The 25,399-nt window shown below is 37.7% G+C and overlaps 1 protein-coding gene across 1 annotated transcript in view; it reads left to right on the top strand.

Moving 5' to 3' along the window:
* Positions 1 to 25,399, top strand: part of CD47 (CD47 molecule) — a 61,436-nt gene that overhangs the window by 9,820 nt on the left and 26,217 nt on the right. The window contains exons 2-3 of the mRNA XM_068965355.1: positions 3,048 to 3,395; positions 12,213 to 12,302. Coding sequence (XP_068821456.1) covers positions 3,048 to 3,395; positions 12,213 to 12,302 — 438 coding nt within the window. The remainder of the gene's footprint in view (positions 1 to 3,047; positions 3,396 to 12,212; positions 12,303 to 25,399) is intronic.

Here is a 25,399-nt window from a genome sequence, read left to right as displayed (position 1 = left end):
AATTTTATTGACAGCATTTGTTCAACTTAAATTGCTTCAGCTATAAAAATGGCTATATTGATATTACAACAAATACTGCAGTGGAATCAGTGCTTTCTGTATTCTTTAGAAAATCCATTTTCTGAACACAAGTTATAAAGTCACTGAGTGCTTGCTGACCATTTTGTACTCACTTGGAGGCTTCTAAAAAAGTTTGCTGAGGTAACTTAGCTCTTCACTTGTATCTCTTTAATTAACAATTAAATAAAATAATTAAATTATTTAAATAAATAAATAAATACAATTTAATAATTTTTAGGAGGTATAGTTTGACTCAAACAAATATGAAATGCTCACGTGTCAAAGTTTTTATTTCACACATTAATTAACAAGCAAACCAACAAGACGGTACAGCCATCTTGGTTTTAAATGAGAATTGGAAGGACTTCCCTGGCAGTCCAGTGGCTAAGACTCTGCACTCCCAGTGCAGGGGGCCCAGGTTTAATCTCTGGTCAGGGGACTAGATCCCATATGCCACAACTGAGAATCTGCACACCACAATTAAAGATCCTGCATGCTGTGGCTAAGGACCCAATGTAGCCAAATAACTGTTAATTAAAAAAAAGAGAGAATTGGAAGAATAGACACATGTACATATAGGCAGTCAGGAATGGTGAAATGAATCTGTGGATAGATACAAAGTTGGCCAGTGTCCTCAGGGCAATAAAATCTTTTTTTTTTTTTTTGGCCCTGCTATGTGGCATGTAGTTTCCAATCAGGGATCAAACCCATGCCCCCTGCAGTGAAGCACTGTCTTAACCGCTGGACTGCCAGGGAAGTCCCTAAAATGTAGTTTAAAAAAAAATTCCTCTCTTCCAACAGGTCCAAATCAACTGCAGAACAAAGTTTGTTTGTATCTCTATGGATATGAATCGTTTGCATTACTATCAGTTTTCTACATCTTACAAAAGTATAAAAACAGCCTAGTCTTGGCAGGAGGCCCAGGCTGCTATAGAGTTATTCCAAAAGGATCTGTCCGATAAGGCCCAGCACCCCATTGAAAGGACTCCCGGTAATCCTTTAGTCCATTTCAAAATCGTTGACCATAGTTTCTGACACTTTCCTTCCTTTCTAGTTCCAGCATCATAACCACTTTCTTCTGTCCTTGTACACTCTATAGTCTCCCCCCAGTGCTTATTTCTCAGGGGAAGTAATTCATAACTCCAGCGTTTTGAAGAATGCAGTTGGAAGTCCAGGTTTGGCCTGGAGCTTCCTGATGTTCAGGTGGCTAGAAATGGAGGGAACTGGGGTAAGGTGAGCTGTGGATGACCACAGGGTTGATTTAGACTGCAATTCCCAGAAATAACAGTTTAGACCTGCCAGTCAGAGAAGGTCCAGAGCATTACATTAAGATGCTGGAGTGCCTAGTTTTTATAGTATGACCTTACATATTTATAGTGCAGTACAGAGCACTTACCAATATGTTTTCTCCATTGATGCTGACCACAATTCTGTGAGGGGCTTCCCAGGTGGCGCTAGTAGTAAAGAACCTGCATGCCATTGCAGGAGACGCAAGAGATGCAGGTTCGATCCCTGAGTCAGGAAGATCCCCTGGAGAAGGGCGTGGCAACCCACTCCAGGATTCTTGCCTGGAGAATCCTGTGGACATAGGAGCCTGGCAAGCTACAGTCCATAGGGTCACAGAGAGTCAGACATGACTGAAGCAACTTTGCGTGCACAATTCTGTGAAGCAGCCCAGTGTTCATTTTTTGATCATCTTACTTACAGAGAGTAAACCAAGGCATAGAAAGTTAAGCGAATTGCTTAAGGTTGCACCCTGAAAAGTGACAGAGATGGGATTTGTTCTCAGGCTTCTGAACATTGTTCAGTTCATATTCGATGCTGCAGCCCAGCATTCAATTCAGTGGGCATTTATTGATGAGTAATTATGTTCCTAGAGTAATAATATGCCCTTGATGCCCCTGATAAAGGAAAAATCTTAAAGATGAACAATTAAACCTAAGGTTTTATTTATATCTGTCAATCCTTTTTTTAAAGGAAACACCAACTCACTGCTTACATGAAAGAAGTGATAAGTGGCTGAAGAATATGGAGGACAACTACAGTTTGTCCACATTTTTGCACATTCCACATGAAAGAAGACCCATTTCTCAACCTCTCTTTTATAAGGCAACAACCAGTAGTTTATACTATTGAAAAGAGTTGATCGGATACATGCTACTTATTAGTAGTATCTGCTCTTGGTTTCAGCTTGCATCTTAGCTTTCTTTTGGGTGGTTTATGGTTTCTAGAAGAAAGGGACGCCTGTAATATATATTTGGAAGTTGTTCCTTAGTTTCAGTGAAATGTGGGAGTGGGAAAATGCCATTCAATTGTGTATAATCCTTTATGATACTTGCATACCGAATGTCTGTTGCTGTCTGTATTTTGCAATGGAAAAATAGCTGTAGAGAATTTTTTTTTTTTAATCCTTAGCATTCTAAGGCTTACCATCCTAGTGGAAAGATGTGATGTGATTCATGTGATTTACTTTTTATATTTAAGTACAGTAGAGCCTGCTACCTTTTTTGGAAATGTAACCTAGGGATAGAAATAAACTTCCTATCAGTTTAGCAAGTTCTATTTGGAGAAAGTGTATAGAAGTTGAGACTGAATATATTATTTGGTTTTACTTTCAATTTAAAAATTTTCTCATAGTAAAGTCAGTATTTTTCTTTAAATATCAGAAGACACAAGCTTCAGAGTTTCCAAAGCCAGATACTACATCTGTATGTTCTAACACAGTTGCTGAGTTTATTCCCAGGATTCATGAGAATGTATATTTTGTGTTAGTGGGAATGAATAAAGAAGAGGTACAGTGTTGTCTATCAGCTGAGCACATTAATATTAAAATAATTTGTTCTTTTCACTTCACCCATCTTCTCTATAGTTGCTTACTTGCTTAAGTGAACAATAGAAGCACTTCTCTTTATCTTAAGAATTTGTAACATACCTAAGATCTCATAGTATTCTGTATGAAATGAAACAATTTTATTTCTCTTTTCCAGGTTCAGCTCAACTAATATTTAATGTAATCAAATCTGTAGAATATACCCTTTGCAATCAAACTGTTGTCATCCCATGTTTTGTTAACAATGTGGAGACGAAGAACATTACTGAATTGTATGTCAGATGGAAATTTAAAGGAGAAAACATTTTCATCTTTGATGGAAGTAAGCGGATGTCCAAGTCCAGCAGTAACTTTTCTAGTGCAAAAATCACACCACCAGAATTACTGCGTGGCATTGCCTCTTTGAAGATGGATAAGAGTGATGCCGTCTTAGGAAACTACACTTGCGAAGTAACGGAATTGAGCAGAGAAGGAGAAACCATCATAGAACTAAAATATCGTGTTGGTAAGACTTCTATAAAGTTTCTCTGTTATTTCTTCTGCAGCAACATGATCCTGTTAAAGAAGGGTAAAATGGGGCTAGGAACTTCTCTGAATCAAAAAACATTCTATTAATACTAAATGTTGGAGTGTTTAGCAGCATTAAGATCATGAGTTTTATCTTATTTGCTCTTCTGCTTTTCTCAATAAATCTCCTTTGTTGGTTGATAATTTGTACATTGTGTGGTCCTCAAACTTTAGGTCTGAGGGCTGTGATGTTTGCAGGGAGCAGTTCAGGGATCATCTCCTCGCGGTTCTGTTTGCTGCCATCAGACGTACTCTCTTTCATGTGATTAATTTTCAAGCCTTTTTCCCAATTATTTCACCTTTTTTTTAACCTTACACTTTGATCAAGGGTTGCCAAGTCCCAAACATGCTTCCTCTAGAAATAACAGATTAGGAGAAGAATAAGAATGTTAAAAATCATGTTATCATAGCTGATTCCTTGAGATTTCCTGTGCTTAGCCTTGCTCTGGTGTTGTTCCCCCGCCCCCACTTTGGCTAAGATGTGGGAGAGCTAGGGATTCAATTTAATATATTTAAATTCAGCTTTGATTATAGTAGCACTATCCTGCCCTTTCTGAGTTGGTGAGTTGCATAAAGCAGTAAAGTTAGCTGAGTAAAAAGTTTTCATTTCTTTCCTATTCCTTGCAGTGCCAGCTAAGTTCTTCAGCCACACAGAGGTACATTTTGGCTTTCTGTTTTGAAATCTCTAGAATTGCTAGCGATATTATGGATCTCAGGATTAGACCATACTTTGAGAACCTGCTCTTTTCGTGGACTCAGATCGGTTCCATTGGATCCACTCTTTGCCTCTGTTCTTCTTGCATTTACCATTAATAAATGTCTGTTACCACACTGGGAATGAGGTGCTTGGGTTGATAGAATACTTTGACATTGCTTAGTATTAGGAAACCAGCAGATCTGGGTTATATCCCCTATTCTGCAACTTAACTGTTCACCTTTATGCTATTGAGAAGTTACTTTGCCAAGTCAAGTTACCTCATCTCTTACATGGGGATGAAGAAAGATTCCTGCCTTTATGTCTTATCCTGACAGTCTAATGAGCACCAAATGAGGTCCCTTGTGTACAAGCACTATGTGAACTGAAGTGCTTTACAGGTGTGAATTGTGTTCTTGGGATGTTTGTTTTATGAAGGATGGTGTCAAGTTGTGAAGCTGGCCTGTGGTTGTGAGAGGGATTCTTGCACCATGAGGAGAGGCTGAGAGATGGCTTAGAGTAGGCTAGGAGAATCTGGAAGGCTTTTCTGCTCAGAAATCTCTCTTACATTGTAACTTGTATTAATGTGTACTAATTTAGGCTGAAGAGCTTTTTTTGTTTTGTTTATTTTAAAGTGTGCCTTTCAACAGGGGGTCGAATCTGGAATTGCATAATCTAATATCTAGTTGAAATTTTTTCTGAAGGAATGTACAGTTTCACTGGAATGAAAAAACAAGACATAGGGATCAATTGTTTGGTAGTTGTATAGGTCACTGAGAGGTAATCTCAAGATATGAGACTCAAAAGGCCAGGAGATGGAATGAAAATGAATGGGAAAGGAATACCAGCATCTGGAGATGAAGAGAAAGTTTATAATTTTGTGTGTCTGTGATTGTTTTGTTTTTCTTTATTTTCAAAGTACCCTATAAAAATATGAACTAGGTTTACTTTGGGACCATTCAAATGAGGAAGTATTGTTTCGTTGGAGAGAATGTAGAAAATTCTACCAGAGGTCTCAGACATTTGGCTTTGCACTCATTGTTTATTTTTTGAAATAACTATAGACTCACAGGAAGTTCACAGAAATAAAAGATTCACAAAAATAAAACAGCACAGTGCTGGGTGCTGTGTACTCTTTGCTCGGTTACTCCTAATGCTTAAATCTTGTGTAACTTTAAAAAAAAACAAAACTGGGATGCTGACAGTGGTACAATGTATGTATATTTCTTTGTCATTTGTAGCTACCACTGCAGTCAGGATATAGAACTATTTCATTAGCACAAAGCTCTCCCTCATGCTAACCTGGCAAGTACTAATTTGTTCCCCTTGTCCATAGTTTTGTCATTTTAGCACTGTTATGTAAATGGAATCATACAGTGTGTAATCTTTTGAGACTGGCTTTTTTCGATCAGCACAGTGCCCTTGAGATCTAACCAAGTTGTTGCCTGCATCAGTTTGTTCTCTTTCTGTGTTTTTTGGCTGAGTAATATTCCATGGCATGGGCATATGACAGCTTGTTTAACTGTTCGCCTGTTTTAGGATGTCTTGAGTGTTTCCAGTTTTTGGCTATTACAGTTGGAGTTGCAGTGAATTAATCATGTAGAGGTTTTCTAGGTGGACACAGTGTTCACCTCTCTGAGTAAGGACAGATTATTTGGCTGTCTGCATGTGTATGCTTAGTTTGTAAGGGAACTGTCGAACTGTTTTCCAGAGTGGTTGGTCCATTTGACATCCCCATCAGCAGCATATGAGTGATCCCATTTCTTCACATCCTTGCTAGCATCTGCTGTTGTCATATCATTGTTTTGCATCCATTTTTTACTGGGGGAGGGGGGGAAGAAAAAGAAACTTCTTCCAACAAAAAGTTAATTGGAGCAGGACTGTTACAGTGGAATACAAATGTATTATGATAATGGAACTTGCCCATCATATGGACATTGGGGATTTAGGCAATAGAAACCAATTTTTTAGACATAGATGAGGAACTGAAATTGTGTCATAGAGAATTATACTTAGTAGAATGTGAACTAAAGGCCATTCTTTGTGCCATTCTTTTAAGTGCAGTATTTTAGAGATACTGTCAAATATATATATATAATCTTTTATATATAGAGGTTTTATATACCTCTGGTGCCTATGTATAGTATGGTACCATGGACAGAGTGCAGGACTTGAATTTAGAAAGCTTTTTACATACATTTTTATTTTCTAGTTTAAGAAAATTTGGATAAGAAAGTCAACCTGTCAGGCCCTCTGTTTTTACCTGCTAAATGTGGACCATTTCATCAAAGTCTTGCTCAAAATGTCTTGCTTACTTAACCAGAGATTTACTGAGCAACTACTATGTGCTGGGCAGTATCCTAGGCACAGTGGATTCAGTTGATGACTAAGGCATAATCCCTGATTTCAGGGAAGTGATAGTACAGTACCACAGTAAAATAATCTTACAATTTATGAGGGCACATACCAAGTAGTTTATGTTTATTGTGTCTTTAATTTAAGAACTCTGGGAGTTAGTTATCAGTCTTACTATTTAACACATGCTGGGCAGTGTCCTGGGCACGGTGGATTCAGTGATGACTAAGGCATAATCCCTGATTTCAGGGAAGTGATAGTACAGTACCATGGTAAAATAATCTTACATTTATACCAAGTAGTTTATGTTTATTGTGTCTTTACTTTAAGAACTCCGGGAGTTAGTTATCAGTCTTGTTGTTTAACACATGAAGTAAGAGAGATTTAGAGTACTTGTTCAAAATCAGTGTCATAGCCAGGATTTTAACCTAGTTTTGTCTTTCTTTAAAACCAGTATGTTTACTACCACTGTATATGGTTGCTATGAAAACATCTTGTAAACAACCCAATTATTAAATGTAAATAAAAATAGTTATACAATGTGTTATTCTTATCTGTATTTATAGTGTAGTGATTCAAAAACTTAGAAGCTTAAATTTTTACTTTTTTCTGAGTAAGCTCTTAGGGTTTTGTTTTAAAAGGTCTATTCAAGTTTAGAAAAGTTGCTGTTTCCGTTATTACCAACATGAAATATGTTATGTTCCTAATGTTGACATGAAGGCATTTTGAGACCCTTGTGTTGGTTTTCTAGTGCATGTGCAAACAACCACAAATGCAGCAGCTTTAAACTGCACTCATTTATTAGCTCACCACTTTGTAGATCACAGTTGTGGTCATGGTATAACTAGGTTCTCCATTCAGTCTTATGAGGCTAAAATCAAGATGTTTGCAGGCTGTGTTCCCATCAGAAGCTCAGGGTCTTGTTCCAAGCACACATGGTTGTGGCAAAATTACTTTCCTTATGGTTGTAGAACTGAGGTCCCTGTTTCTTTGCTAGATATCTGATGAGGGCTTCTTTTAGTTCCTAGAGGTTGCTCCATTCTTGTTCCAGAACCTCTTCCATATTTAAAGTCAGCTAAGAATAATCTTCTTCTTGTTGATTCCTTTGCACATGTTGATTTTTTTTTTTTTTTTGGCTAGAACAATCCCAGATCCTTTTAAGGTCTTAATTAGGTTTGCCTCCTCTCCCTCAAGAATAATCACTCTTTTTCAAAGTCAGCTGATTGGGGACCTTAATTTACAGTCAGCACAATCCCTTTTGCCATGTGACACAACATAATCATGGGAATGAAATCCATCATGTTCACAGGCCCATCCCTCCCTTAAGGGGAAGGAGTTAAAAAAAGAAAGGCTTGCAGGGGGCAGGGTTTGGGAACCACCTTAGAATTCTGGCTTTGATTAAATAACTAGGGATTATATCTTAGCCAAGTTAATACATCAAAAAAACCCTTCACAATCCTAAAGCATCAGTAAAAATGTGGCTTGAATTTTATTGTTAGAAATTTCATTGTGATCTTCTTTTATGGAAATATGTTCTTTGTGCATGGATGTGTACCTTGTATATATTTGAAGGAGTTGTTGTTTAGTCACTAAGTTGCATCCAGCTCTTTTGCAACCCCATGGACTGTATAGCCCATGGAATTCTCCAGGCCAGAATACTGAAATGGGTAGCCTTTTCCTTCTCCAGGGGATCTTCCCAACCCAGGGATCAAACCCAGGTCTCCTGCAGTGTAGGTGGATTCTTTACCAGCTGAGCCACAAGGGAGGCCCAAGAATACTGGAGTGGGTAGCCTATCCCTTCTCCAGCGATCTTCCCAACCCAGGAATGGAACCGGGGTCTCCTGCATTGCAGGCAGATTCTTTACCAACTGAGCTATGAGGGAATCCCTGGAGAATATGTGATGTTTGGATAAACCCCAGGTGGTTTTGATAAGTTTCAGTTAAGAATCACTTAGTCAATAATGTTATTTATTCATAATCCTACCCCCATCTTTGAAATAGCTCTTACACATATTTCTGCCTAGAGGTGTAGGGTCAGCTGTTAGTCATCTAATCTGTTTCCCCATCTAATTCATGATTTCCTTCTATCACACCCTAAGTAGTTGGTCATTCAGACTTTTTACGTAAATGTTTGACATGAGGAGGCTGTTACTTCCTAAAGGATTTTAGTCTATTATTAGGCAGTTCTAATTCTTCCTGAAGTCAAACTAAAGCTTGCAACCCTACAATTTCTCACTCACTAGGAGGGCTGTGGTATTTCTCACCCAAGTTTCTTCTCTAAGGTAAAAATCCCCAGTTCCTTCAATCATTGCTCTTAGTTTCAGCATCCCCATTCTAGCTACTTTCCTTTCCTCTACCAAGGAAGATTTTAAGTAAATCATTTTTCTCCCCTGTTTGAGGATTTCCAATAACTTTTCATTGCTTGTAGAATAAAATCCAAACTTCCTTAACAAGCTAATAAGACACACCATGATGTTAATCCCAGCAAACTCTTCCCGTCTCATTGTGTATCATTAAATTTTAGTCACACTGGCCATCATTTAGTTGCTCAAACTTGCTGTTCCTTTGGTGTATCTTTCCCTGTCTGGAAATGGCAGGCTATTTCCAGTCCAAGGTTTGGGGCCAATTCCTCTCCCCAAAGGCCTTTCCTTACTACCCACAAGAGTCTTATCCCTCAGCCCCTCCCCCTCCTCAAGTCTGTGGCTCCCCCTAGTTTGTTCACTGCTGAATCGCAGAAACCTGGAAGAAATTCTATCCATGCCTGCATTCTCAGTTGCGTCCAGCTCTTTGTGACAATATGGACTGTAGCCTGGCAGACTCCTCCCTCCATGGGATTTTCCTGGCAAGAATGCTGGAGTGGGTTGCCGTTCCCTTCTCCAGGAGGCCTTCCCAGTCAAGGAACTAAACCGCGTCTCCTTTGTCTCCTGCATGACAGGCAGGTTGGTTACCACTGCGCTGCTGGGGAAGCCCACCCTGCCCATGGTGGGCTTATAATAAATGACTCTGTGATAAATGAAAAACGAGCGGTCAGACCAGGTCAAACATCCTTCTTATTTTCACCGGTAGATTTCTGTTAATAAATGCCAAGAATGTTGAATATCGTTCTGTTGTGTAGGCAGGGAGGCCTGTGAAATAACGTTTCCTTCTCAGCCCATCTTGAATGTGAGATCAAATACTGGCTGTGTCTTGAAAGCAGCAACCACAGGATTTACTGTCAGACCAGAAGTAGGGTGTGAGAGAAACCATGGAGTCAAGGATGATTCCAAGGCTTTTAGCTTGAGCAACTGGAGAAATGGGGTCACCACTACTGAAATGGGGAAACTGAGAGGGTAGGTTTGGTGAAGGAGTAGGGGGAACTTGTGTCAGAAGTCAGTTGCTTAATTATCTGGGCCTCAGTTTCCCATATGATAAGGAGGGGTTAATTAATTGTGAGGATTTGGGGAGTTAATGATATACACAACTCAAAACAAAATAATAAAGGAAGTAGAGAAAAATAAGTCAATTAAGAATAATCATTAAATCATAGAGCTTCTACCAAATCCTTTAGGCATTTAAATGTGAAAACCTAGGGATAATTCATAAAGGTTTCTCTTGGTAGGATTTTAGACTGAATTGAAATGGATTTTCCTTGGTAAAGGAAGATGCTCAGTCATTGTTGGAAATTAAGGTATTAATTCAGAAGACATCTGTCTCTTGGTAAGAGACCTGCAACCATGAGAGCATCCACCCCTCACCCAAAAAAATCTGTCTTTCATTCACTCACTATTTTTTGACTGTTGGGACCTTCAGCAACAAACCAATTGAGTCTCTGCATGTGTAGGGCAAAATGTTAGATTATGGAAAGCAAATATCTGTGAGACAGAGTTTATAACATTATTATATTCTGTAGATTATTAACATCTACCAGAGCTTAACATTATAAGCTAACGTGGGAAATGCATAGTTAGCATTACTGTATGAAAGCCAAATAGTTTCCTTACATGCTGATAAAGAGGCAGAACAGTGGAAGATTTGGAAGAGTTAATTTTAGAAGAACATGAGTGCTTGCTTTGGATAAAATTAGCATTTCCCTCTATACAGACAAACTTGGAAACACTTTCAGTGCACTTACTTTGCTTTGTTGTTAGAGAAGAAATTTCACAGGTAAAATTACAGTCTTAAAAGTTAATAAGATGCAACTAAACTTAATTTTTTAAAAGGTCTCAACAAACCTTCTTTGAAGACTTAACTTCACAATTTCTCTTATATAGAATGTATCATTTTATAATATCATTCTCTAGATAACTTGTAACATACTTAATTGTTGTTGTCGTTCAGTCACCAAGTAGTATCTGACTCTTCGTGATCCCATGGACTGAAGCAGGCCAGGCTTCCCTGTTTTCCACTATCTCCCAGAGTTTGCTCAAGTTCATGTCCATTGAGTCCGTAATGCTGTCTAACCATCTCATCCTCTGCCGTCCTCTTCTTTTGTCTTAATCTTTCCCAGCATCAGGATCTTTTTTAATGAGTCGGCTCTTTGCACACTTAATAGAAGCTTCCTTAATAGCTTAGTTGGTAAAGAATCCACTACAATGCAGGAGACCCATGTTCGATTCCTGGGTTGGGAAGATCTCCTGGAGAAGGGATAGGCCAACCCACTCCGGTATTCTTTGGCTTCCCTTGTGGCTCAGCTGGTAAAGAATCCGTCTGCAATGCGGGAGACCTGGGTTTGATCAGTGGGTTGGGAAAATCCCCTGGAGAAGGGAAAGGCTACCCACTCCAGTATTCTGGCCTGGAGAATTCCATGGACTGTAAAGTCCATGGGGTTGCAAAGAGTCAGACACGACTGAGTGACTTTCACTTCCCTTCACTTAATACCTAAAGCCCCTCATGTTACTTTACACATAAACAATCATTTGAGGCCTAATTATTCATAAATGCATCTTCTAATCTAGAGTAAGTTTGAGAAAAGTTAGGGCTCACATCTGTCTTGGTTTTAGTCAGAGTAAGGTGAAGGTACCCCGGAGTACAGCTTCCTCACTTTGATACCCTGAGTCAGTCTTTACAGAAGGGCGTCACTGTTGGCTTAAGATAAATTCTTGGCAATGACACCTAACAGGTATTCATTGTTGGAGTGCATAATTATAATTGTAGTTAATGTTTACTGAGCACTTGAAAAGTGCCAAGGTTTTTTATATATTAACTTTGTTAAGTCACAATAGTCCAGTGTAACAATGTAACAGTGTAACAGTCCAACAGTAACAGTCTAATAGTCCAACAGTGTAACAGTGTAACAGCCACAACAGTCTAGTATAACAGTGTAACAGTGTAATAGTCCAGTGTAACAATGAGGACACTGAAGAACAAGAGGGGTTAAGACTTTGTTCAAGGTCACAGAGACTGTAAATTAGCGTTGCGTTTCAAAGCCAGACACTGTGGCTGTAGAACCTTGTTTTAAATTCCTGTGCCATTATACTTCCTTCTAGAAGTCATAGGTTAGGGAAAATGTGGTGAAAAGCACTTACATAAATAGTTTTTTGTTTCATAAGTAAAATTTGTTGTATAAGTAAATTATATGTGTAGTTTGTTTATTTTAAAGCTGAACTTTTAGTTCAATTATTTTTATTTTCCATCTCCACAATAATATATATTGTTGACTAATCACAGTTAGGAGTTAAAGTGATTAAAGTAAGTGTTAATTGTGATTTTTGTTTTCTTTCTTCCCAGTTTCATGGTTTTCTCCAAATGAAAATATCCTCATTGTTATTTTCCCAGTTTTGGCTATACTTCTGTTCTGGGGACAGTTTGGTATTGTGAGTAAGTATTTATTTCTATTTTTCATTTATGTTTTAGTGGTTAAATTGTTATTTCTTGGCGGCAATGTTGGCAAAATTTTAATTTAGCCAAACTGTATTAGCAAGTATGATATTGTGATAAGTAAGAATGTACAATAAATATTAATATTCTCCTTGAAGTCTATATTGTCCTTCATAGTTTACTTCGGATCACTTTTAATTCCACCAAAGGTTTTCATTTTTTAACTTCTTAAGACTTAACATTGTGAATCCTGAAAATAACAGTACCTTTGACTCAGCTGGTTTTAATGTTTACAGAACATTTATACATATATTATTTTCTTTGGTAAAGATATGGTTACAGTCTACATTGGTGATAAATAGGATTTTATAGAAGAAGAAATCAAGATGGCAGCATATGAACACCCTGAGCTTACAACCTCCCCTGGCACATCAAAGTTATAATACAACTGTTTTCAGAGCATCTGTCTCTGAGAATGACCCAAAGACTGATAGACAACATATTCTACAACTGTAAAGAGGAAAACACAACCAGATGAGTAGGAGGGGCAGAGATGTGGTCTGGTCAGAACCCACACTTGGGGTCCTTAAGTGGGAGGAAAATCACAGCAGTGGAGATCCTCCCAGAGGGGTCAAGCTCCACATCTGGCTCCCCATCCTGGAGGTCCTAAACCAAGTATGTGTGTGTGTGTGTGTGTGTGTGCGCGCACGCGTGCACGTGTGTGCACACACGCACATGCATTCGGTCATGTCCAACTCTTTGTGACCCCATGGACTGTAGCCCACCAGGCTTCTCTGTCCATAAAACTTTCCAGGCAAGAACATGCAGTTCAAGTGCCCAAAGTATCTGACCTTGAATACCTGTGGGACTTAGGTTTGGGAGAACCAGAAGACTGTGGTATACCAAGACTTTGCTCTTAAAGGGTATGTCCAAAAGCATACTTGCTTCAGGTCCCAGCACAGAGGCAGCACTTGACAGCTGTCTGGGTCAGACCCAGTGACTTTTCACGGAGAGCCTTGCTAGAAGATGATAGGCAGCTGGGATTCCCCCCAGAACTGAGATGCTGGTGGCAGCCATTTTTGTGATCTTGTACTATCACTCTTGATGCCTGACCTGGTGGGCACCATGTTGGAATTGTCTCTCTCACATATTAGCACCTGGGGCTGGCACATCCCACCAGCAGTCATGAGACTTATAATAGTTGTAGACTGACAGGTTGCTCAGCCAGCAGTGTTGGGAAGTCTGTTGTGCCTACCAGTGTCCCTGCAGGAGTCAGCCTCACCACAATAGAAGAGCTTACATAGGAGATACTTCTGGTGCATCTGGCTCTGGTGGCCGTAGAGAACCTTGATGCTGGGCTCCATAAGACATCTCCCACATGAGGCCACTTATCTAAGATTAGGAGATGTAATGGACCTACCTAATATCTAGAAATAAACACAGAGAATTAGGCAATATGAGGAGACAGAGGAATATGTTTCAAATGAAAAAACAAGAGAAACTCTCAGAAAAAGAGCTAAATGAAACAAATAAGCAGTTTGCCTGATAAAGTATTTAAGGTAATCATCATAAAGATGCTTACTAGGCTGGAGAAGAATGGATGAAAACAGTGAAAACTTCAACAAGGAGTTAGAGTATAGAAGAAAAGAATCCATCAGAACTGAAGAATACAATAACTGAAGTCAAAAGTACAGTCAGTTCAGTCTTTCAATCATGTCCATCTCTTTGTGACCCCATGGACTGCAGCACACCAGGCTTCCCTGTCCATCACCATCTCCTGGAACTTGCTCAAACTCATGCCCGAGTCAGTGATGCCATCATCTATCTTGTCCTCGGTCATCCTCTAAGTGGCAAAGGATTGTCACTTAAAAAGTGAAGGTTAAATGACAAAAAATAATTTTTGTAAAATGATTATAAAATCAAATGTAACTATATACAGTGAGTGTTATTTATGTGTACAGAATAGAAAGATACAAATATGACATCAAAAACATAAAATATGGTTTGAGAGTAGGGAGGAGTAAAAACAGTTTCAGAATGTATTTGAACTTCAATCTGCTGATAGATCCATATATGTAAACTTCGTGATAACCACAAACCAAAAGCCTATAATATGTACACAAAAAGTAAAGGAGAAGGAGCCCAAACACAAAGCTAAAAATCATCAAACCATGAGGAAAGAAACTAAAAGAAGAAAGAAACAGAAAAGAACTATAAAAGCAACCAGAAAATTATTAACAAAATGGTAATAAAAGTGCATCCCTATCAGTAATCACTTTAAATGTAAATGGATTAAATGCTGTAACCAAGAGACACAGGATGGCAGATTGGACACAAAAACAAGACCCATCTATGTGCTGCCTACAAAAGACTCACTTCAAACCCAAAGACATACATGGTCTGGAAACAAAAGGCTGGGAAAATATGTTTGATGCAAATGGAAACAGAAAGCTGAATAGCTGTACTCACATCAACCAAAACAGACTTTAAAACAAAGACTTTAATAAAAGACAAAAAAGAAAAGGTGTTACACAAGGATAAAGGGCTCAATCCAAGAAGAGGATATAACATTCAAAAGTATTTATGTATCCAACAAAGGAACACCTAATGTATATAAAGCAAGTATTAACAAATAATAGGAAAATTGACAGTAATACAGTACTTGGTTACTTTGATACTCCACTTACATCAGTGAATAGATCATCTGCACAGAAAATTACTTGTCAGGCTTGATGTAATTTATATATACATACAGATGACTCTTGAGAGTCCCTTGGACTGCAAGGAGATCCAACCAGTCCATCCTAAAGGAGATCAGTCCTGGGTGTTCATTGGAAGGACTGATGCTGAAGCTGAAACTCCAATACTTTGGCCACCTCACGTGAAGAGTTGACTCATTGGAAAAGACTCTGATGCTGGGAGGGATTGGGGGCAGGAGAAGAAGGAGATGACAGAGGATGAGATGGCTGGATGGCATCACCGACTCGACAGACATGAGTATGAGTGAACTCTGGGAGTTGGTGATGGACAGGGAGGCCTGGCGTGCTGCGATTCATGGGGTCACAAAGAGTCGGACACGACTGAGTGACTGAACTGAACTGAGCAGATACACACACACATATATATATGACTGCACACACACACACACACACACACACATGAGCATACACACATACATAGGATATTCCATTCAAAACCAACAGAGTACACACTCTTTTCAAGTACACAGGGAATATGCTCCAAGATAGATAGTGTGCTGGGCCACAAAACAGTCTCAATAAATTTTATAAGATGTACAGACAAGCAAAAGCTGAGACAATTCAGCACCACCAAACCAGCTCTTCAACAAATGCAAAAGGATCTTCTTCGGACAGGGAACACAGAAAAAGTTTATAAAAATGAACACAAAACAACAAAGTAAATGGCAAAGGGATCATACTTACAAATACTTTAAATGTAACTGGGTTAAACGCCCCAACCAAAAGACAAAGACTGGCTGCTGCTAAGTCACATCAGTTGTGTCCAACTCTGTGTGACCCCATAGATGGCACCCAACAGGCTCCTCTGTCCCTGGGATTCTCCAGGCAAGAATACTAGCGTGGGTTGCCATTTCCTTCTCCAATGCATGAAAGTGAAAAGTGAAAGTGAAGTTGCTCAGTCATGTCTGACTCTTAGCTACCCCATGGACTGCAGCCTACCATGCTCCTCCATCCATGGGATTCTCCAGGCAAGAGCTCTGGAGTGGGTTGCCATTGCCTTCTCCGAAAGACTGGCTGAATGGATATTAAAACAAGACCCCTGTATATGCTGTCTACAAGAGACCCACCTCAAACCTAGGGACACATACAGACAGAAAGTGAAGGGCTGAAAAAAGATATTTTTGGCAAATGGAGACCAAAAGAAAGCAGGAGTAGCAATACTCATATCAGAAAATAGACTTTGAAATAAAGACCATAATAAGAGACAAAGAAGGACAGTACATAGTGATCAATGGCTCAATCCAAGAAGAAGATAAAACAATTATATATGTACCCAGCATAGGAGCAACTCAATATGTAAGGCAAATACTAATAAGTATGAGAGGGGAAATTAACAGCAACACAATAATAGTGGGGGCCTTTAGTACCCCACTCACACCTACGGATAGATCAACCAAATAGAAAATTATCAAGGAACACAAACTTTAAATGATACAGTGGACCAGTTAAACCTAATTGATATCTGCATTTCACCCCAAAACAATGGATTTCAACCTTTTCTCAAGTGCACATGATAGATCACATCCTGGGTCATATATCTAGCCTTGGTAAATTTTATAAAATTGAAATAATTTCAAGCATCTTTTCTGATCACAATGCATAAGATTAGATGTTAGCGACAGCAAAAGAAATACTATTAAAACCACAAACATACGGAGGCTAAACAACATGCTTCTGAATAACCAACAGATCACCATGGAAGAAATAAAAAAGGAAATCAAGATATGCATAGAAACAAATGAAAATGAAAACATGACAACCCAAAACCTATGGGATTCCGTAAAAGCAGTGCTTAGAGGGAGATTCATAGCAATACAAGCCTATCTTAGAAACAAGAGAAACATCAAATAGACAACCTAACTTTATACCTAAAGCAACTAGAAAAAGAAGAGTAGAACCCCAAAGTTAGTAGAAGGAAAGAAATCATAAAAATCAGACCAGAAATAAATGAAAAAGAAATGAAGGAGACTGTAGCAAAAATCAATGAAACTAAAAGCTGGTTCTTTGAGAAGATAAATAAAATAGACAAACCATTAGCCATACTCATTAAGGGAAAAAGGGAGAAGAATCAAATCAGCAAAATTAGAAATTAAAATGGAGAAATCACAACAGACAATACAGGAATACAAAAGGTCATAAGAGACTACTATGAGCAATTTTATGCCAATAAAATGGACAACTTGGAAGAAACAGACAAATTCTTTCTAAAGTATATCCCTCCAAAACTTAACCAGGAAGAAATAGAAAATCTGAACAGACCCATCACAAGCATGGAAATTGAAACTGTAATCAAAAATCTTCCAACAAACAAAAAAGCCCAGGACCAGATGGCTTCACAGGTGAACTCTACCAAAAATTTAGAGAAGAGCTAACACCTGTCCTACTCAAACTCTTCCAGAAAATTGCAGAGAAAGGTAAACTCCCAAAGTCATTCTGTGAGACCACCATCACTCTAATACCAAAAGCAGACAAAGATGCCACAAAAAAAGAGAAAACTACAGGCCAATATCACTGATGAACATAGATGCAAAAATCTTCAACAAAATTCTAGCAAATGGAATCCAACAGTGTGTTAAAAAGATCATACATCATGGCCAAGTGGTCTTTATCCCAGGGATGCAAGGATTCTTCAGTATTCACAAGTCAGTTAATGTGATACACCATATTAACAAACTGAAAGATAAAAACCATAGTATTATCTCAATAGATGTGAAGAAAACTTCTGACAAAATTCATTTTTGTCAACACCCATTTATGATTAAAAAAAAAAAAAAAACCTCTCCAGAAAGCAGGCATAGAAGGAACATACCTCAACATAATAAAAGCCTTATGCAACACACCCACAGCAAACATCCTCAATGGTGAAAAATTGAAAGTATTTCCCCTAAAATCAGCAACCAGACAAGGGTACCCACTCTCACCACTACTATTCAACATAGTTTTAGAAGTCCTAGCCACAGCAATCAGAGAAGGAAAAGAAATAAAAGGAATCCAGATTGGAAAAGAAGAAGTAAAACTCCCACTGTTTGCAGATGACATGATTTTCTATATAGAAAACCCTAAAGATACCACCAGAAATTTACTAGAGCTAATCAATTAATATAGTAAAATTGCAATATATAAAACCAGCACACTGAAATCCCTTGCATTCCTATACACTAACAATGAAAAAACAGAAATTAAGGAAACAATCCCATTCACCATTGCAACAAAAAGAATAAAATACTTAGGAATAAATTTACCTACAGAAACAAAAGACCTATATATGGAAAACTGTAAAACACTGATGAAATAAATCAAAGATGATACAAATAGATGGAGAAATATACCATGTTTGTGGACTGGAAGAATCAATGTAGTGAAAATGAGTACACCAATCAAAGCAATCTGTAGATTTAACATAATCCCTATCAAGCTCCCCATGGTATTTTTCATGGAACTAGAACAAATAATTTCACAATTTGTATGGAAACACAAAAGACCTTGAATAGCCAAAGCAATCTTGAGAAAGAATAGAACTGGAGGAATCAATCTGCCTGACTTCAGATGACACTATAAAGCTACAGTCATCAAGATAGTATGGGGCTGGCAATAAGACAGAAATACTGATCACTGGAACAAAACAGAAAGCCCTGAGATAAATCCACACATCTATGGACTCCTTATCTTTGACAAAGGAGGCAAAGAGATACGATGGAGAAAAGACAATCTCTTTAACAAGTGGTGCTGGGAAAACTGATCAACCACCTGTAAAAGAATAAAACTAGGATACTTTCTAACACCATACACAAAAATAAACAAAATGGATTAAAGGTCTAAATGTAAGACTAGAAACTGTGAACCTCTTAGAGGAAAACATAGGTAGAACACTCTGACATAAATCACAGCAAGATCCTTTATGACCCACCTCCCAGAATAATGGAAATAAAAACAAAAATAAACAAATGGGACCTAATTAAAAGCTTTTGCACAATGAAGGAAACTATAATCAATGTGAAAAGGCAGCCTTCAGATTGGGAGAAACTAATAGCAAATGAAACAACTGAGAAGGTATTAATCTCCAAAATATACAAGCAGCTCATGAAGCTCAATTCCAGAAAAATGAACAATCCAATCAAAAAGCGGGCCAAAGAACTAAACAGACATTTGTCCAAAGAAGACATACAGATGGCTAACAAACACATGAAAAGATGCTCAACATTACTTATTATTAGAAAACACAAGTCAAAACCACAGTGAGGTACCCATCTCATCCCGGTCAGAATGGCTGCCATCAAAAAGTCTACAAACAATAAATGCTGGAGAGAGTGCGGAGAAAAGGGAACCCTCTAACACTGTTGTTGGGAATGCAAACTAGTACAGCCACTATGGAGAACAGTGTGGAAATTCTTAAAAAAAATGCATATAGAACTGTCATATGACCCAACAATCCCAGTGCTGGGCATACACACTGAGGAAATCAAAATTGAAAGAGACACATGTATCCCAGTGTTCACTATAGCACTGTTTACAGTAGCTAGGACATGGAAACAACCTCAATGTCCACCAGCAGATGAATGGATAAGGAAGTTGTGGTACATATACACAATGGAATAATACTCAGCTATAAAAAAAAAAAACACATACATTTGAATCAGTTCTAATGAAGTGGATGAAACTGGAGCTTGTTATACAGAGTGAAGTAAGTCAGAAAGAGAAACACCAATATTGTATATTAAAACATATGTATGGAATTTAAAGAGATGGTAACAATGATCCTATATGCAAGACAGCAAAAGAGACACAGATGTAAAGCACAGACTTCTGGACTATGTGGGAGAAGTTGAGAGTGGCATGGTTTGAGAGAATAGCATTGAAATATGTATATTACCATGTGTAAAATAGATGACCAGTGCAAGTTTGATGTACGAAGCAGGGCACTCAAAGCTGATGCTCTGGGACAACTCAGAGGCATAGTGTGGGGAGGGAGGTGGCAGGGGGTGTGGGGACGCATGTATACCCATGGCTGATTCATGTTGATATATGACAAAAACCACCACAATATTGTAAAATAATTAGCCCCCAATCAAAATAAATAAATTAATTAAAATAAAAGATTTAAATCATAATGAGCATCTTTTCCTATTACAACAGTATGAAACTAGAAATCAATTGCAAGAAAAAAAATGGAAAAAACAAACAAGTGGAGGCTAAACAATTTGCTACTAAACAAATATTGGGTCACTTGAAGAAATCAAGGAAGAATTTAAAAATACCTTGGAACAAATGAAAATGGAAACCCAATGACCTAAAATCTTTGCATTGTAGCAAAAGCAGTTCTGAGAGGGAATTTTGTGGTGATACAGGCATATGTCAAGAAGTAAGAAAAATCTCAAACAGTATAACCTTATATCTAAAGGAACTGGAAAAGAGGAATCAGCAAAGCTCAAAATTAGTAGAAAGAAGAAAATAGTAAAGATCAGATCAAAAATAAATGAAAACAAGACTTTAAAAACAATAAAAAAGACAAGTAAAACTAAGAGCTAGTTTTTTTAAAAGATAAAATTTATGAACCTTTAAGCCAGACTCATCAAGAAAAAGAGAAAGGACCCAAATAGAATAAGAAATGAAAGAGGAGAAGTTATAGCTTATACCACAAGAATACAAAGGACCATAAGAGATTGCTAAGAACAATTATACACCAGCAAATTAGACAACTTAGAAGAGATACATAAATTCTTAAAAACATACAATCTTCTAAGACTGAATTAAGAAAAAGAATAGAAAATCTGAACAGTCCAATTATTAGAAATGTAATTGTATTGTGTGCTAAGTTGTTTCAGTCATGTCCAACTCTTTGCGACCCTATGGACCATAGCTCACCAGGCTCCTCTGTCCATGGGATTCTCCAGGCAGGAATACTGAAGTGGGTTGCGATGCCCTTTTCCAGGGGGTCTTCTTGACCTAGGGATTGAACCTGGGTCTCCTGCATTGCAGGCAGGTTTTTTTTTTTTTTTACCATCTGAGCCACCAGGGCAAAAAAATCTGAACAGACAAAAGTCTAGGAGCAGATAGCCTCACAGGTGACTCTACTAACATTTAAAGGAGAGTTATTAGCTATCCTTTTAAAACAATTTCCAAAAAATTGAAGTGAGAACACCCTCAAACTTGTTCTATGAAACTAGATTTATCCTGATTCTAAAACCAGACAAACACACTAGAAGAAAAGAAAATTACAAGCCAATATCCCTGATGAACATAGATGCAAAAATCTTTAACAAAATGGTAGCAAAATAAGTTCAACAATACATTAAAAGGATCATGTACCCTGATCACGTGGAATTTACCCCAGAAATGAAAGGATGGTTTAGTATCCACAAATTAATTTAATATGATACACCACATTAGTAGGAGGAAAGATACAAATCATTTGATCATCTCAATTGATGCAGAAAGAGCAGTTGACAAAATCCAACATCCAGTTATGATAAACACTCAACAAACTGGGTATATCCAACATAACAAAGGCTATGTATAACAAACCCACAGCTATTAATAACATCATATTCAGTGAAGAACTGAAGGCTTTTCCTTTAAGATCAGAAATAAGACAGGATGCTCACTCACAACTTTTATTCAACATTGTATTGGAATGACTGCCACAGCAGTCAGACAGGAAAAGAAGATAAAAGGCATCCAAATTGAAGAGGAAAAAGTAGAACTGTCATATTTACAGATAACATGATAATGCATTTAGAAAACCCTAAAGACAAAGACATTGGTGAAAGAAATTGAAAGCAACACAGAACCCTGAATTTTCATTGGAAGGACTAATGCTGAAGCTGGAGCTCCAATACTTTGGCCACCTGATGCGAAGAGCTGACTCATTTCAAAAGACCCCGATGCCGGGAAAGATTGAGGGCAGGAGGAGAAGGGAGCAATAGAAGATGAGATGGTTGGATGGCATCACCGACTCGATGGACATGAGTTTGAGCAAACTCTGGGAGATAGTGAAAGACAGGGAAGCCAGTCCATGGGGTTACAAAGAGTTGGACACAACTAAGCGACTGAGCAACAGCAACAAAATGGAAAGATATTCTGTGCTTATATATTGAAAGAATTAATATTTTTAAATGTCCATATTGCCTGCAGCAATCTTCAGATGTAATGAATCTCTATTAAAGTATCAGTGGCATTTTTTACAGAACTGGAACAAATAATCCTAAAATTTGCATGGAAACATAAAAGACTCTGAATATACAATCTTAAGAAAGAACAAAGATACCATATGGTTTCAATATCTGTGGAATCTAGAAAACAAAACAAATGAACAGACAAAACAAAATAGAAACAGACTCATAAATACAGTAGTCATCAAAAGGGAGGGGATTTGAGGGGAATGGGAAAAATGGGTGAAGGGGATTTAGGAGTACAGTCTTTCAGTTAGAAAATAAATAAGTCATGGGGGGTGTAATGTGCAGCATGGAAAATATAGTCTAACTTTGTGTGGTAACATGTTTACTAGATTTACAGTGATCAATTTGTAGTGTATGTAAATGTTGATTCCCTATGTTGTACACTGAAATGAATATAATGTGTCAACTATACTTCAGTTTAAAAAAAAACAAGGATGTTGTTCTTTTGAGTATTAATTAATTCCCTCTCTTTATTTTTCCAGTTTGAACTTCCCAGGAAAATACATGTGCTTGGAAAAGCCCAATTTAAGCCATATTTTGTCATCCTTTCTATACAGTTCTACAACCTCTAAGAAAGTAGCCATAGAAAGTGATGTTATTTGATCATATTTTACTGTGATGATCATGTGACTGAACTTCTCAGGTCACAAATCTTGCTGTATCAGATTTAGCATCAGCAATGTAGGATTGTCATTAGTAGTTTAAAAATGGTATTTTGCATTTTGGTTGATATTTATATTCAACTGTATTTCTTTACCAGTTTGGTAAAGGAAATTTACTAAATTAGTAAAGTTCTGAGATGATAGTCTAAACTTTTAAACTTTAAGAGATCTTTCTCATCTCCTTATAGCACAGTGAAATAAGTTAGTCATTGAAGGCCAGTAAGGAAAGGAAAGGAAAAAAGTACATTAAAATAAGGCAAGAAGTGACTAATGGGTGATTTAACTTACTTATTTTATTCTGCAGGCTTTATAAAAAGAAAGTTAGTAAAATATTGTAGCAGATTACCTATTATGGGATTCCCTGGTGGCTTAGATGGTAAAGAGTCTGCTTGTCATGTGGGAGACCCAGGTTTGATCCCTGGGTCAGGAAGATCCCCTGGAGAAGGGAATGGTAACCCACTCCAGTGTTCTTGCCTGGAAAATGCCATGGATGAAGGAGCCTTGGAAGGCTACAGTCTGTGGGGTCACAGAGTTGGACACGACTGAGCAACTTCACTTTCCTTTTTTTTTTCAGTCATGTGTATCTAAAGTGATACATAAAAGTAGAAGTGAGATGATTGATTATATATTCTAAAGACTGTTTTCAATGTATAGCACCCTGGAAATGTTTTGTGATTTCAAAGCTTTTCTCAGCTTTTGTCTAAAAAGCAAAAAAAGACAAAGAAAGGGCTAAGAAAGACAACTGTCAAGACATTTCACAACTCTTTCAAAACAGTGTCTGAAATTCTTACGGCAATTTCTTAGAGTTTCAGTAAGCTTTTTATAATAAGAAAATAACTAGTATAGCATCAAGACCTTGTCCACTGACATCAGGGAACACCTTTAACCCTATTGGCAGACTCAGGTGTTAAGGCCTATGTCTTATGATTTAGGCGGGAAATAGTCTTTTTCTCAGATCATGAAATCACTTAACAGAAGTGTGACTTGTTGCATTTGGATTGATTGAACTGTGCTGATCATGGCGTTATCATTAGTCGACGGAACCAGGAGTGTGTTCACTATCAGCCATATTTTTACAAAAATAAGTTTTACCATTGTTTTTCTGAATTAAAAAAGTGATACATACCCCTTTAGGATACCTTATGCAACATAGGAAGTGTAAAGAAAAGACAAATACCATCTAGAGTCTCAGAGCCTAGAAATAAACTATTGAGGTATTCTGGTGAATTTCCCACTTCTCTGCCTTTTTTTTCTTAAAAAAGGAAAACCCATAAATGGACTCATGTAGCTTATACACTTGTGAATGCTGATTTTCCTCCTGTGTTTTCAGAAATCTTTTTATAGTTGCCTGTGCTCTACTTTTATGGATGTACTGTAATTTACTTAGCTCTCATCTTGATGGATATTAAGGATGTTTCCAAATTTTCTTGATGTTATGAAAGTAAGTGTTCTAAAGATATGTAACACTTGAAAAGGCAGAGAAGGTATTTTAAGGCTTATGATATTAATACATATTGCCAACATGTTTTCCAGCACCATTTTATCAATTATTGCTGCAGGTAAGAACACCCATCTTCCACCTCACAAACTTGACATCATTATAATTCTAAAATCTTTGGTAATTCAGTGGTTGAAAAAAACATCATCTTAATTTTCATTTTTGTGTTAGTGAGGGTAATTCTTTTTTATATTTATTCTGTTGGTCTTTTTTTTTTTTTTTGGCCATGCCTTGTGGGATCTTAGTTCCCTAACCAGGGACCAAACCCCTGCCCCCGGCAGTCAAAGCACAGAGTCCTAACCACTGGACTACCAGGGAATTCCCTTTTGTTGGTCATATTTTAACAAATGTGATCATAAACCTAAAAAAACAATTGTGGTAATTTTTATTTAAACGCTTTCAGTACTCTTTGTGGGAGACATCCTGTTTCTGACCTGGGGATTCCACCCAAGGAAAACCCCTTTGTTTTGCACTTGCTGCTTGGTTATGCATTTTTTAGAGTGCAGAATCTTACAGCCTCTACAGTATTAATCGTGACTCAGACCCATGTCTTTCCCTTTCTAGATTTTCAGTTTCTTTTAACTTTTCCTGATTATTTATAGTCTTTCATTTATATCACTTATACACAGGGGATTTCTCTCTGGTTTATCTAGCTCTGTGTGTCATTCTTTTTGGTCACCCAAAATAAAACCTAGACTTTCCATCAGCTAAACATCCAGTAAAGACATCAGATTACACTTTCACTTTGAGGAGAAAGTTTCTTTATACCAGAACTGTGTTTTGAACTCTGTCTCAGGATGCCATCGATCTTACTGAGAAAGAAGCTTTGAGACCTCTAAACTCTGGAAACCAAGCCAAACCCCCAAATATGGTGAGCCCTAGCTCACGTTTCGACCACAAAGGTCTCTCACAGGGAAATACCTTTGCCTTCAGCTTTAACTTAAAAATGTCTAAACAGAATCTTATGGTAAACCAACTGCTCAGAGAATCCTAGAATCAAACA

This window comes from Capricornis sumatraensis, chromosome 1 (genome assembly GCF_032405125.1).
Source record: "Capricornis sumatraensis isolate serow.1 chromosome 1, serow.2, whole genome shotgun sequence".
Taxonomy (NCBI): Eukaryota; Metazoa; Chordata; class Mammalia; order Artiodactyla; family Bovidae; genus Capricornis; species Capricornis sumatraensis.
The sequence above is the reverse complement of the archived record's forward strand: the minus strand, read 5'-3'. Positions and strand labels throughout refer to the sequence as shown.